General features: G+C 40.1%; 1 protein-coding gene across 1 annotated transcript; it reads left to right on the top strand.

The window, feature by feature from the left end:
* Positions 1-2457: 2457 nt before the first annotated feature.
* On the top strand, positions 2458-12999 carry prodhb (proline dehydrogenase (oxidase) 1b). Its single transcript, XM_026342233.1, has 14 exons — positions 2458-2936; positions 3857-4065; positions 6009-6043; positions 6132-6281; positions 6434-6498; positions 6584-6700; positions 6808-6881; positions 7745-7826; positions 8269-8361; positions 8551-8697; positions 8990-9165; positions 9785-9883; positions 9977-10065; positions 11059-12999. Exons 1-14 carry the CDS (start codon positions 2583-2585, stop codon positions 11247-11249), a joined length of 1881 nt encoding a protein of 626 aa, XP_026198018.1. The 5' UTR covers positions 2458-2582; the 3' UTR covers positions 11250-12999.
* The last annotated feature ends 1465 nt before the right edge of the window (positions 13000-14464 follow it).

The raw sequence follows: 14464 nt of genomic DNA, 5'->3' as shown, positions 1-14464 counted from the left end.
ATTCCTGATTTGTTACTCTATCTTTGGCTTTGTGCGCCATGCGTGCGCCACCAGATTTACATAGTTGGGCCTGTGTGCAACAGGGTCTGCTAAACAGCCCTGCTTTGAAAAAAAAAAATGAATTGTGGCCTAGTTTTTGTTTTTTCTTTTTCATTTTAACAAACAAAAAGTTACGATAAGGTGATAAAAATTAAAAAAGCTTTTGGCATTTTATGTGCGTCATTGATGATAAGGAAAGTGACCGCTGCTGTCATGTTAAACACCTGAGACTCATCGTGCTAAATTTAAAAATTGCAGATTTGTTTAATAGCAGCACACTTAACAAAACAAACATTGACAGTAGTGGTGAAATATTCTTAGAGTTTATGTGCTTTTGAGTGTGGGGGGGTGGAGGGGGCAACAGTTAAAGAACTACTAAGCTACATGTGAGACAATGGCTCCCCCGTCTGTTAACATGAACGAAGTGGTTGTGGGGTTTGGCCCTTCATGCATCAAATCCTGTAGATTCATCCTGTGCATGGCCTCTCAACTAATGAAATGCTTAGAATGGAGCCAAAAGAAATAGTGACTATCTGGAAGCGGATTCATGCCAACTGGACTTGTTGGTTTGAAATGTTTCACTACTCATACAAGCTTCTTCAGTCTGAGGAAAGTTGGCCGAATTCCACAGATTTACAAATTAGTGTCCAGTTGTCCATGACTCGGCTTCCAGATAACCTCTCCTGGATTACTGAGAATCTTCACAGACGTTTGGCTGACTATATCAAAATGATGGCATGCAGTCCAATGAGCCTGCCCAACAAACATGAGCCCGGAGTACAGCACTGTCCATCCAATTCCACTGATGGGCTTTGTCGACCTCCAGGGGTCCAAAATAAAGTCCTACAACATGTTATGACATTGTAATTTAACTGTGGACATGATCTTTGATCCATTCCCCGACAAAGCTCACTGCCAACTTATAAAAAAGACAAATGCTCAGACCCCAATTAGTTTGACAGGTCATTTATAAATAGCTTAACATCAGACTACTACATTACAGTGAATAATGATTCATGTTGTTGTGACTAAAAACATGTAGCAAGTCAAAAATACTGATGTGAATTGCTAAGTATGATATTGTGTTCTAGGGCTGAATTGTTAATCTTAGAATCACTCAACCTTCCTCAAGCTTGAGATTATTTGTCTTGCAAATGATTCTGAAACTTGCTATGTGGCCACCATGTGAGCGAACACACGTGACTGTCACTGACATAACCTAGCAGCCAACCCCACTTTCGTCAGAAGACATGTTTATCCACGTATATTGATAAAACAATCAATGGTATTTTGAGTATTTATGCAGATACAGTAATGCTACAATGGATAAACACTCAATTGAAATCAAGCACAATTTCCCTTGATGATATATTATTATATTGGAACGTCAGTAAAGACCATAGCTCTGTACTTATATTGTGTGTTATTATGTGGGACTTCAATCATCCAACCACTTAGCATTTGTGGTGTGGACATTACAGTGGTGCTAATCTACAAATATCTAGGTGTGCACCTGCACAAAAAGTTGGATTATAGACTATTTTACAATACACAGACCATCCCCTTTTCCCTTCTGGAGTTATTGAAGTTTATCTTTTCCTATTTCAATCCTTACAGTTCTGTATTTCTCTATCTACAGTATCTATCAGCAGCATTTTAATGATGCAGTTAGACGAGACAGAGAAATGCAGCTGTTAACTACACATTTGCAGCCTATGCTACACACTCTCTACCTCAAAGTAATGCACATGCAAATTGTTTCTTTTCACCAGGCGCAATACAGTCTGCATTAAAGTGCACTCAACGTCACCAATTTTCAACTTTCTTCCCATGCTTCTAATGTGAAGAGTTAAATGTCATAACTATATTAAAATGACTCCCTGCTTCTGAATGAAAGAAAGTCCTCCAGGTGATGTCTCCTGAATTGCTGAGTTGTTTTAATATGAATTTGTACAGCAAAACTTGAATATATTAAATGTAAATTAGTCATAAGTATGAATTATTGCTATTTATGATCAAATCAGAGAAGGTGTTTCTACTTTGTTATGTTGCACACCGAGTAATCCTGCTTAGTGTGGTACCTCCAGATGTCTGACTGATACACATTGTTAATTTAATTTTATTTGGTTTATCTATGACCCTTTTGGCAGTGGCACTATTTGCAATCAATGTTTGCTGGCAGGTGGATGTATGTCTCATATTTGGTTTCATATCACCCTAGTCCTGGTCTTTCCAGTAAATAAGTACTGGTGTTGTACCAGAGGAGCAGCCTGTTGGTTTCTGGTCAGACTACTATCATTGTCATCTGATCTGCCAGAAATAGGAGCAGACAAACAAAGTGCACACCGGTTCAGGGCGTGGGCCCTGAGGTGAAGGAGGTGAAGGAGGTGAGGGAGGTTTGTTGGCGATGATCGTGCGCCGCAGGTTGAACTCACCACTCGGCTGATGCTGACGCGTCTTGTTTGTTTACACTGCAGCTAGCACCGACAGATGGTCTGAGCAACTTCCCCGCTCTGCTGACATCCACCTCCTTCTCCAGGCCGATGTTTTATGTCAGAACCGTGCCAGCCCTGTCACGGACAGGGGCGGAAATTCCCTTTAAGCGGCTAACTTTGCTCTCCAGTCGAGGACGGCGCTCCGGCGCTCCCGGCGCGGCGCCCCGGACGGAGCGGCGGGGCGACGCCGGCCGCCGCGCCGCTGCTCTACACGACTCGGCACGGTCCCGACAGCCGGGGAGACGAGAGGCAGAGAGCACCGGCACAGCTGCTGATGAGGTCTCCGTGGACTTTGACCAGACCCGGGAGGCGTATAAGAGCAAAGGCTCATTAGAGCTGCTCAGAAGTTTGGTGGTGTTCAAACTGTGCTCCTATGACTTCCTGGTTGATAAGAATAAAGAGGTAAAGAAGTGTTAGCCTCACAATTAACCAAGAGGTGTGTTTACCTCATTGTTTATTTGACTTTCATTGTTTCAGCTGATTTAATGTCATGTCACCAAATTACTTTCATATAATGTGAGAAAACAGCTGCTCAGACCTGACTCTTAATGTTGTTAGCACTAACTGAGGAAGTGAACAATAAGACAGCTGTAAATAGGAAAGCCATGGTAAACACAGCCTCGTTTGTGACAGTTTTTAATAAGTTATAGTAAAAAGTTGTGTTTATGTTAATTAAAGCCTGTGTTCATGTTATTTAAAGCCACAGGCCTGACTATGATTCCCACCTATCTTCCAAATTACAATCTATTAGCCTATTAGCTTTAGCGTGCACCTGAACCTCTCTGCATCATTTTGTCAAGCTGCAGTAACAATAACCTGGAAATGTTAGCAGACACAGTGGGAATGAATTGGCCACAAGACGGCCTCCTCGTTCATAAAAAGGCCATTTCATTCAGCCCCATGTTGTGCTGCATGTGAGTACAGCGCTTTAATGCTCCTCCAGCAATCTTTCCTCCCTTATCATGCCCTCATTGAATCAATGGAAAGCGAAGCTGTGGCTGGGAAAGCAAGTAGCGACACCAAATGTGAAAATCTAATGTGGCATTACTCTGATTTTTCTGTCTTCGTCCTTGTTTTAGTTCATGCCATGTGCAGTTTGCTTGTAGGTAAAAACAGGATTTGTATTCAGCTTCCTGCTTTTTGTTGGTTTACCCCAGGTAAACCCGTTCCCTTCAAAACATGCCTAGACAAACTGTATCTTGTCTTTTACAGGGTATTGTGATTCACACATATAAGACTGAATAATAAGGGGTTATAATCCTCACGCAACTGTCATATATACAAACTGGTTTCTAAGGTATGTTTTTTCTTTGTTTGCTCAGATAATGGACCTAGGTAAAACGCTCCTAGGCCAACGAGCTTTTAACCAGTTCATGAAGATGACATTTTATGGCCAGTTCGTGGCCGGTGAGGACCACAAGGCCATCAGGCCGCTGATCCAGAAGAATCAGGCCTTTGGCGTCGGCTCTGTCCTGGATTACAGCGTTGAGGAAGACATCACCCAGGAGGAGGCAGAGCAGAAAGAGATGGAGTATGAATTGTGTGCTATTATCATACATTTTGATGATGATGTTTTGTGAGTGTCAAATGTTTTTTTAGTTAAGAAAAGTCATATTCATATTCATAATTAGAATCTAATTATGAATATGACAAGTCAAAACAAATACAGCACAAGTGTCCTCTTGTTTGAGGGCAAAAATAGACTCATTTTAAATTAGAAACAGGAAGTCATCCCTCTCTACGGCACGATTTGTTGGCTCTGTTCTGTCCCCCCATTCTGGATTGGCTGGCTGACTGGAGAGAATTTCTCACTTGTTAAGAATCCTGTCACATGAGGAGCACAAGACAGTGGCTATCTGATGTCTGTGAGCTGATGTAAACTTGGGTGACAGTACAAAACTTATGCAAGCCCTCACATTTCACAGCAGCACCGACAATGTTACTTAAGTTGGGGCTCTGGGCATTCATGCATTATGAGTAATTAGGACATCTTGTAGTACATTTTGGCCCATTTAGGGACTGCTTCACAGTCAAATAGTGAATAAAATTGCTTAAGTTAATATTTGTGATGCCCAAGTGAAACAAACAAATGTTCTTGTCACATTCAGTTAGTGTAAGTGTAATAGTCAGCCAGAAAAGGCTGACCTTTTGTATCACTCAACATGTCTGTTTTTATAAAGGTCACACGTAGTGAATAAACAAGGCTATGAGGCAGTATATTTAAGTATCCGGTCGTTTAAGTCTGTTATGTCGAGTGACAGCTGATTACAATGTCATCTTGTGCCAGACACAATGTCCTCTATACTGTTTTATTGTGATATCACATTCTAAAAGGTGATAAAGCTCCCAGGTAAGCCCTTCGCTATTACTCCTAGTACCTCTCTTGTACTCTAACTCAGTGTACATATGTTTTTATACCACGTCACTAGTAACAAGAAATCTCTGCACAGCTTTGATATACTTTCAAAGAGGTATCAAACCGCAGACTAGAAAGCTTTTATTTGGCAAACACACACACCTTCAAACTGTGAGTGTGGAGTACAAGGTGAATTAAACCAGCTTGATCTCAGACAGCAGGCTTTGACAGCACACCAATGGTCTGTCAAGATAGCAGAAAAAAACATTTGTCAATCCTTTACAACAGACAGAAGATATAAGGACCAGAGGCAGGTCCTGGAGTGATGTTAAGAGTATGATGTCATGAGAAGCAAAGGCCATTTATGCTAAAAATACAGACCCAATTTTAAAGCTTAGCATTGGATTAATACCGGCTTTTGAATGTTGGATCATTTCTATAACAAAAATTGATAATCAATGCTGTGTTTTGCCAAAAGATGACTAGTAATCAGTGTGTAAAACATGATTTGAATTATTGGCAGTGTAACACAGGAAAGATTGGATACCAACACCATTCATAAAGCAGTAACAACACCAGGGATATTAACACTAGCTTTTCAATGCTTTGTAAAAGTCTAAGTTTATATTGTTAAAAATTTAATTAATAGGTGAACAACTGTGAGTAATACACAGTAATAGTGTCCACCAAATGTCATGTAATGTTAATGTTAAGAAGAAAACTTGATAACCTGAAGTTTGGCAGGCTTTGAATCCTAGAGATTTCTTATGTTTAGCACTTTTACAGTTCAGCCATCTGTTTGGTTGTATGAGCGCCACGGGTTAAGTTCTTATGATAAGCAGGAAATGGGTGAAGTGCGGAGCGATATAACTGCCTTGTCTAGAGGGTCGGCAGGGTGACAAAGGGACAGTTCAGCTAATGTAGGGTGACTAAACATGATGTTGGCCTCTGGCATGCCACTGCCACAAGGCCAAAATGTTTACACAAGAATGCTAGCTCCCAAATTGAGCTCTAAAATGCCAAACATTTTGCTGAAATTTAGTCACGGCATGCATTTCTAATGTTAACCAAATACAGGGCACCTTAACTTATTTTATCCATTTGTGCTCCTAATTTAGCTCATGTGCATCTGCCGCAGAGAAAGAGAGGATAGGTAAGCACCCTTGTTTTACACTCATTTATGGACACAGCGAATGATGTAATCAGAAGTAATAGTCATACAAATATATTTTCACCCCCAGGCGAGGACCACAGAGAGAAGAAATATAAAGTACACAAGCAGTTCGGGGATCGTCGTGGGGGAGTGACTGGAGCTCGCACGTATTTCTATGCAGATGAGGCCAAATGTGACCAGCATATGGAAACCTTCATCAAATGCATCAAAGCATCTGGTAACTAGAAAGAAATTAAACTAGATTAGTAATACAACATATATGACATGCTGCATTAAAAATGGCTCATATATTTTCCACTAACTATCCCAACCAGTGAATGTATTTTGTCATTAAACCAACACTTATTTTTAAGTATATCTAACCTGTAGGTGGGAGTTCAATGGATGGGTTTTCTGCTATCAAAATGACTGCTCTGGGACGACCTCAGTTTCTGGTAGGATATAAAGGGTGATTTAAAGGTCCATATACCACGTTATCTGACACTCCTGTGTAGACTGATATGTTTTTTTTTTTTAAAGCTCCAGTTCTCAGAAGTCCTGGTGAAATGGCGACGATTTTTCACCTTCCTAGCATCACAGCAGGGGAAAGATGGCATGACGGCCTTAGAGCAGAAGCTGGAGCTGAACCAGCTGCAGGTGGTTTCCTCTTCTGTTCTCCTGGTGGAGTTCAATTACAGGGATCGATATGTCATCTACAGTGTGTGCCTTGCTGTATTTAACTGTGCCTCTTTATGCCCTTTTAGGAATTTTTGAACAAACTGGGTGCAAAAGGTGACTTCTATGGTTGGTTCAGTGGAAGGAAAGAGGAATCTTCTGGGTAAGTATGAAAGTCAGTAAAACAAGTTCTTTGTTGTACAAAAATGAATTCATTGTATCCATCATTGTTACCTTAGTGAATAAAAAAAAAAAAACAAATTAATGCATTGTGTCTCAATGGACTGCTTTATACCAGTAATATTTTACATTATTTGTCCATCCATGATGTGAGAGACAAGCTACAGGACTGTAATCAATCTCTGCACCAGTGCATTGACACCCACAGACAATTAAAGTCACCAATTAATCTATCCTGCATGTTTTTGGACTGTGGGAGTGCCTGGAGAAACCCATGCATACAGAAGGAGAACATGCAAATTACACAAAGAAAGGCCCCATGGCAGTTGGCATGTTAGAAACTAAAACCGAGTGCTGTAAGGCCACGGTGCTATCCACGTGTCGCCCTACATGACATTACCATTTTGTCACTTTATTGCATCATAAAAAAAAAACACTGGTCACTGTTTTTTCAGACACGCAAAACAAAATGCATATTTATCATTATATTTTATTTTTAATTTATGTATTGTCATAGTTAGTTTCACAGAAGAATGCACAAATTACTTGTTATAAAATTAAATCACTTAGAACTTTTAAACATGTTACTGTTGATGTTAATTAGCCAGATTTACATTTTGCTGCATTATTATAATGTAAAAAGAAATTCTCTGTGATTGTTTTAAATAACATCTTTAAAAATAAGTAAAATGTAATATTTAATCTTATAAATGTTTCTGAATTCATATTTTAAAGTTTATCTTTAAGGCGATACTTTACATGTAGATATTCAGGGCAAAGTAAAAAAAAAAAAAGAAGTCACAAATACACTTTTGCTACATACTCTTGTGTTCTTTGTTTTGACAGAACGATTGACATGATTGACTGGAACAGCCTAATAGACGACAGAACAAAGATATCAGACCTCCTTGTGGTCCCGAATGTAGAGGTCAGTAGCATGCAGTAAAACAGTCCAAGAGAGTGGCAATAACAGAGAAACTGCAGTTTAACATACCTTGATCTGTTGATTTGTCTGTAACAGACATGAGATACTTTGACACTTGCTGTTAGTAATACTAACAGCACCATGGTGTATACTCTCAAAGAAGCATCTGTCTTCAGTGACTTATGCATTTGCTGTGTTTTTGGTGTTATATTAATTTGCAGTAAACTGCTTTAAATCTGAGATAACTGAGAGTTCAAGTGTGAACCACTTGTCTCTGGGTTAAAGAAAACCCTTGAGGTATTTCATGTCCACAAAATCTGAGAAGTTACCCCCGACATATGAACTTGGACTAAACCCAGCTGAAGGGTGGATAAAGTAGTAGGTGCTGTGTGATATTTGGTTCATTAGTGTCTCCTGGTGCACACTCTTCTTGTTTTTTTCCTAGCTAGGTGAACTGGAGCCTCTGCTGGCAAAGTTTACCGTAGAGGAAGAGAAACAAATGAAGAGGATGTTGCAGCGGATGGACATCTTGGCCAAGGTAATTTCAAATAAACTAAATTACCACATACATACTGATCACTGCCATTTGTTCATGGCATTTGCAATGCTGCTAACCATTGAATCGTAGTAACATCTCTAAGATATTATTTAAATTGAAAGTCACAATGTGCACACAGAACCCTTTTAAAAGATTCCATTTTTAATAAAAGATATCTTTTAATTTTAGCATGCCATTGACAATGGTGTTCGCTTGATGGTGGATGCAGAGCAAACCTACTTCCAGCCAGCTATCAGCAGACTGACATTAGAAATGCAGAGGATCTACAACAAAGAAAAGCCAGTCATCTTCAACACATACCAGTGCTACCTCAAGGTAAGAACCCACAGCTGGCAAAAATAAATCTCAAGTTTACTTGTGGATAGTCAAATTATGGCTGCTGGTTGACCTCGGTTAAGTTAGATATAATAGGTAGGCTTCATACATGATATAAAAATAATAAAAAGTACTTTGCTACATTCCATCATTTAGCTTGGTATTGTAGTAGTTGACTGGTTAGATCTAGTGAGTAAAAATGGGAAAGTGATACTCTTGTCAGCTCAGTATTCAATAAGTTTACTATTTAAATGTAAAGGTCTTCATTTTGACTTGGTATTTTTCTCTACAGGAGGCTTTTGACAACGTATCTATGGATGTAGAACTGTCACGACGTGAGGGTTGGCATTTTGCTGCCAAACTGGTGCGTGGTGCCTACATGTATCAGGAGCGAGAGAGAGCCGAAGAGATTGGTTATGAAGACCCTATTAACCCTGATTACGAATCTACTAATAAAATGTACCACAGGTAAGTTGGCTTTATTGGCTGCAGTTTAAATCTGCACCTGAAAAGTTGGGTTGTTTAAAGCTTTCCACCTTTATCTCATGAAAACCTTTTTGCAACAGTGGACAGCACATAGATTTGGTTTTTAGGAAAGTGGCCTTCAATTGAAGTTTATCATGTTGTTTCTCCAGGGATGATGTGTTGTAACTATTTTCTGTCATTCCTGGCTTAAAGCCACCTCAAAGAAATCACCCTGTGGAGATCAATATGTTTTGCACAAAAAGAGTAAAGGCCAAACTCCTCAAGCGTTCGATTCGATTTTGAGGTAAACATCAACACAGGACAAAGTTTGGCTGTTGGGCTACAGCACAGTATGAGGTGGGATTCAAAATATGCAGATGTTGGTAATGTGCATAAATATTGTAACACCACGTTTAGAGGTATTTCACACGGATGCCACAACATGCATACAATGTACTATGTAACATATAGTTTAATATTTAAAAGCGAATAGTTTAGTGGAAAATTGTTGTTGTGTTATTTCCCACTTCATAGACAAACGTTCACAGTAATTCCAGAGACAATGCTGTCGTTCAGTTGTTGGCCTTGGGTGTGTTTTTGTGTGTGTCTACGATTGTGTAAGGTGTCTAGATTATGTGCTGGATGAGATCGCGCTCCGCAGAAATGCAAACGTAATGGTGGCTTCCCATAATGAGGACACAGTGAAACACACCTTGAGCAGGTATGGTGTTGGTTCTGTACAACACATGCTGGTGACAACACACATATGCAGACTTGTGTAAACCAGGTCTCTCTCTCTCTCTCTCTCTTTCAGAATGTATGAGCTGGGACTCTTCCCCCGAGAGAATAAAGTGTATTTCGGTCAACTACTAGGCATGTGTGACCAGATCAGTTTCCCACTGGGTGAGAACAACACACAAACAAACACACTCTCTCACAAAACCAAACAGTGACTGGGCACTGATCTCTCCTGCTCTAGATAAAGCCTGTTGATTTCACAGTTTCACTTCAGCCCCAGCTGAATCAGTTTTTGCCACGCTGCCAATGCTCAGCTGTGTCCCTCAACACCTTTGAGTTACAACATGTGCCTTCTGGGCCACGTGGACTGCATGAAATGCACATGTAGAAGCCTGTCTGCTGCCCATATCATGACATATGAACTAAGACACCTCAGTATTGACAAGCTGTCTTAATGGAGCTCTGCTGCCGGCTCTCAGCACTTTGTTAGTCAAAGACAGACAGAGACAGTTGTCTGTCGATGTAAGGCTCAAGTTGAAACAGCCTTGACTGCTACTGAGGTAAACAGGCACACGTGTGTTTCTTTGCAGCTTTCCTGAGGGATAAAGCTAGCGCTGCTGTGAATCTGAATTCTGAAATAATAAAGAGCAGCTGAAAATACAGCAGATTGTAGTTCAGATCACTTGCTATTGCCATATTTGTTTTTCATGGTTTTGTTTTCAGATGCACTGTGGCTCATGATTTTCTCTTAATAACTTTGTTTTATTGCCTCATGTTTTGATGCTTTGCTAGTAATTGTGGATAATTTGAAATGACAATAATTACAATAAAACTGAAGAGTAAGCCTTGGCAAAACAGTCATTGTGTGAGCCTAATGCAAATGCAGCACACTTAGGGCGTCTGTGCAAATGTGGTGAACCTGCAGGCTTGGAGCTATCGTGCAGTGAGAGAATCCAGTTGAGTTCATGTCCATTTTTAATGTGTTTGTACGAAATAACCTGCAAAAAAAATATGTTTTTCTGAAATTGCAATAAAACAATAAAACAAATATTTGATGATATTTGCTCAGTAGATGCATAGTTTCCTTATATGAATTGCCTTCTTCAAAGACTTCTCTTCTCTTGTTGTCTTCCACTCCATCTACCCCCCGACCCTCAGGCCAAGCAGGCTTCCCTGTCTATAAGTATGTTCCCTATGGGCCAGTGAATGAGGTGATGCCCTACCTGTCTCGAAGAGCACAGGAGAACAGAGGCTTCATGAAGGGCGCCCAAAAGGAGAGGGAGCTGCTGTGGAAGGAGCTGAAACGCAGACTTGTCTCCGGGGAGCTTCTCTACAGACCCGTGTACTGAAAATACAGAGGAAGAAATACAGAGAGGACAGCGTGTCAACGTGTGGAGTTTTTTTATCTTCTCTGGTTGACGGCTGCTGCTGTGTCTGTCTGTTCTGTCTCTCCCTCAGTACATCTCTCTCTGGATGTACATCTCCTGTTCCACCCTGTCCAGGAGTTTTATTGCAGATGGACTGTTTCTGCGTGCCAGTCTGTTTTTCTCTGTCTTCTCACTTTTTCTCCATTATTTGCTCATTTTCTGTTAGCTACCTTCAGCTCCCTTCAGCTCTGTGTTCTGCTGGTGTTCTATTTCTTTCCTTATCTGCCTCTGCATCTATAAGCATACCTCATTTTGTCCTTTGTCTGTTGTCTATAGAGCTCAGGTATCCATCAAGTGGGCATCTTTACTGCTCCAAAAGGACTCTCTAAAATGTCAACGAGACTGGGGTGGGTGTCTGCTTTTATCACCCTATCTATCTCGGAGAGGGACAATAATAAAAATAACAGGCTTGATTTAAATGGTAGTAAAGGAAACATCCATATTCCCTTCCTATATTATGTTTTTTGACTACAGAGTACCCTAAGGAGTCTTCTCTATACTGTGTATTAGTGTTTGAGGTTGTATTGCCAGTTTGAAAATGATGCCTGTTTATGAATCAATGAGAGAGTATAAACGACTCCTCATCCGCATCCCTCTTCTTTCGAGAGTGCGAGGCTCTTGTTATTGTATTTACTGGAGGAAGCTATATTCTTGGTCACTGAGGTGTTTCAAGAAAACATACAGCATTAGGTATTCAGTGACTGAATTGCTTTATATACTACAGAGTCTGGTGGTTTGTTTTTTGGTTATTTTTTTATGATACACATAATATGGAGGAGAATAATAAGTTGTGTTTTGGTCTTTTTGTATTTTGGTGCAGTTCTTGTCTTTGACTATGTAAATATATTTGAAGCAGCAACCCATGAAGTTGCTTAAAAATAAATATGTACTGTAAGAGGGCAAAAGTGTACATGGATATTTTGTTAAAAGGCTGAATGGTAACTGACTGCAGCGTTTGTTCCTTTGAGCTGCTGGCACAGCTTGGGCTGTTCTGGGTTTTTATTCTGTGACATATTCCACTTGGTTATTGATACACCATTAGTATTTGAGTCAGAGGGTAACCAAGCTTCATGATAATTATGGCCTTGTCATTTTATGAGAGCAGTCGGTGCTCTGTAGACCATCATTTAATTACCCATGATACCATGCTCAATACAGATCACAGAAATTGGATGCATTAATCATTACTCAGAAGAAACTTTAGTGGCTGTTAAGTTTTACTGAGGCAAAGCGCCACAGAGCTGTCACTGCTGCTGTACATCGGTTTAATTAAGAATCAGGTCTGCTTTTGATGAAAGATGTGCCTGAGGGTATACATTTGCCAACAATCCCTTCTTGCGCGGCGCAGGGGTTTCCCGGTTAGCTTCAACTGTAAAAATTATTTAGAGAATACATTATAGTGTGAAAAATGTAACGTCATTTAAAACAAGCAGGGGTTATATTATTTAGGACTTAGCAACAATTCATCCTACATCTACATGAAGTAATGCGGAGCTTAATTTACTATATGTAATAAATGTCGTCATTGTGTTGTGCAGGACATGAAGGATTTTTTCAGCCATTGGTTCCACATGGCCTGGCATTGTGGATTTTTTGTCTGACTGTGCCTTTGGCTTTGTGCTTTCAGTGGGACCACACAAGAGTCTGGTTTTGATCTGGATTTGAAAAAACACCGAGCATTGTTTTTCAGGTTTAGAAATTTGAAAAGATTTGCTTTTCTATAGCACAATGGATGGATTTGCTTGCTGCTTTCCAGCAACTGTGTAATCTCTCATCAAACACTTGTGTGCCAATAAATTAACTGAAAGTAAGGAGCGCAGTGTTTTTTAGCCTCCCAGGAGTATTGTGTGTGTGTTTTTTTTTTATCTTTTGACAGTAAACTCAGAGATTACTGGCTCACAGTGCACAAAAACAGAAAGCTGGACTTGTACACATTCAGATGAAAGGATGTAATCATACCCACAGTAATGAGATGATGTTAAAATGTTTTCTTTCACTCCAGGAGGCTGACAAAGGTTAGAGAAATCATTTTGCAATATACGGGAGAAAGCTGATTAAAAAGTCCTCTTGCAAAAGTTTAAAGGGAGTTTTCATCTGTCAGCACAATGGTTGCCGTGTAATCCCATTTTAGCATTCCCATCAGATCAGATCTCACTTTAAGTCCATCAGTGTACATCTTCATATGGCTGCAAAGATGCTAGTACTCACTATGTAGCTGCCTGCTGACCTTTCTCTACTTCACTTCAACCATAACAGGAAAAGCTAGTATTAGTGTTATTGTTTTTTTTTTTTTTGTACCATCATTAGGATCATTATGCTTCACTACAGGTGAGCTGGTTAAGTCGTCGGTACATCAATCCTAATATAACTAAATATATAACTTCACTGCAATGGATGCTGGGAGAAAATACAGAAAGCAGATCTGCAACCAACAGCTGACATTACTATGTAATTGCAACATCATTTCTACATGGCCAGTCAGAATGACGGGCTGAGTATAACTCAGTATATTGGCATCAGTGGAAATTCCTCAGAAGACGCCGATATCATAACAAGAAAAAGGTTGTTAACTTTTTCTGAGACACTGACATTTCCCCAGTAAAATAATTGGCAGCATTTCACAATGAGGTAAACAGAAAAGGTAATTACTTATGTAGACACTGAAATTGCTTTGACCTGTGACCTCTGACCAGTGATTATATCTTTATAATCACGCCTTGATGTAAAAAGTGTTCTCAGCAGAGTTTTATTTGACTGTGTATGTTTCCAGTGGTGTCTGTATTGTGTGAGACTATTGCAGGTTTGCTTCAAATCCACCACCTCTCCTGTTAGTCCTGGTACTGTGGATCCACAGGTAGTGGCATAGTCTGGGAGAACCTACCTTTTGTCTATGATTCTCCTTTTGGCTCCCGCCTCTTACTTTGCTTGTCATAACAGGCAGAAATCAAAGGAATCGGTGCTGTGCGTCAGCGACAAATTTGAAGAGTCACTAAGCTAAGCTGACCTCTGAGCGTGAATCCAGTCTTGCACCTCAGGAATCTCCCAAGCCGCAGCGAGCTCTAATGCGGCCCAGCGAGTAAACAAATGAGTTGTAAACACAACAGATGGGACAGGCAATGACTAATCTCATCAGTCCA

Source organism: Anabas testudineus, chromosome 9 (assembly GCF_900324465.2).
Source record: "Anabas testudineus chromosome 9, fAnaTes1.2, whole genome shotgun sequence".
Lineage (NCBI taxonomy): Eukaryota > Metazoa > Chordata > Actinopteri > Anabantiformes > Anabantidae > Anabas > Anabas testudineus.
This window is presented reverse-complemented; position numbering and strand designations above follow the sequence as displayed.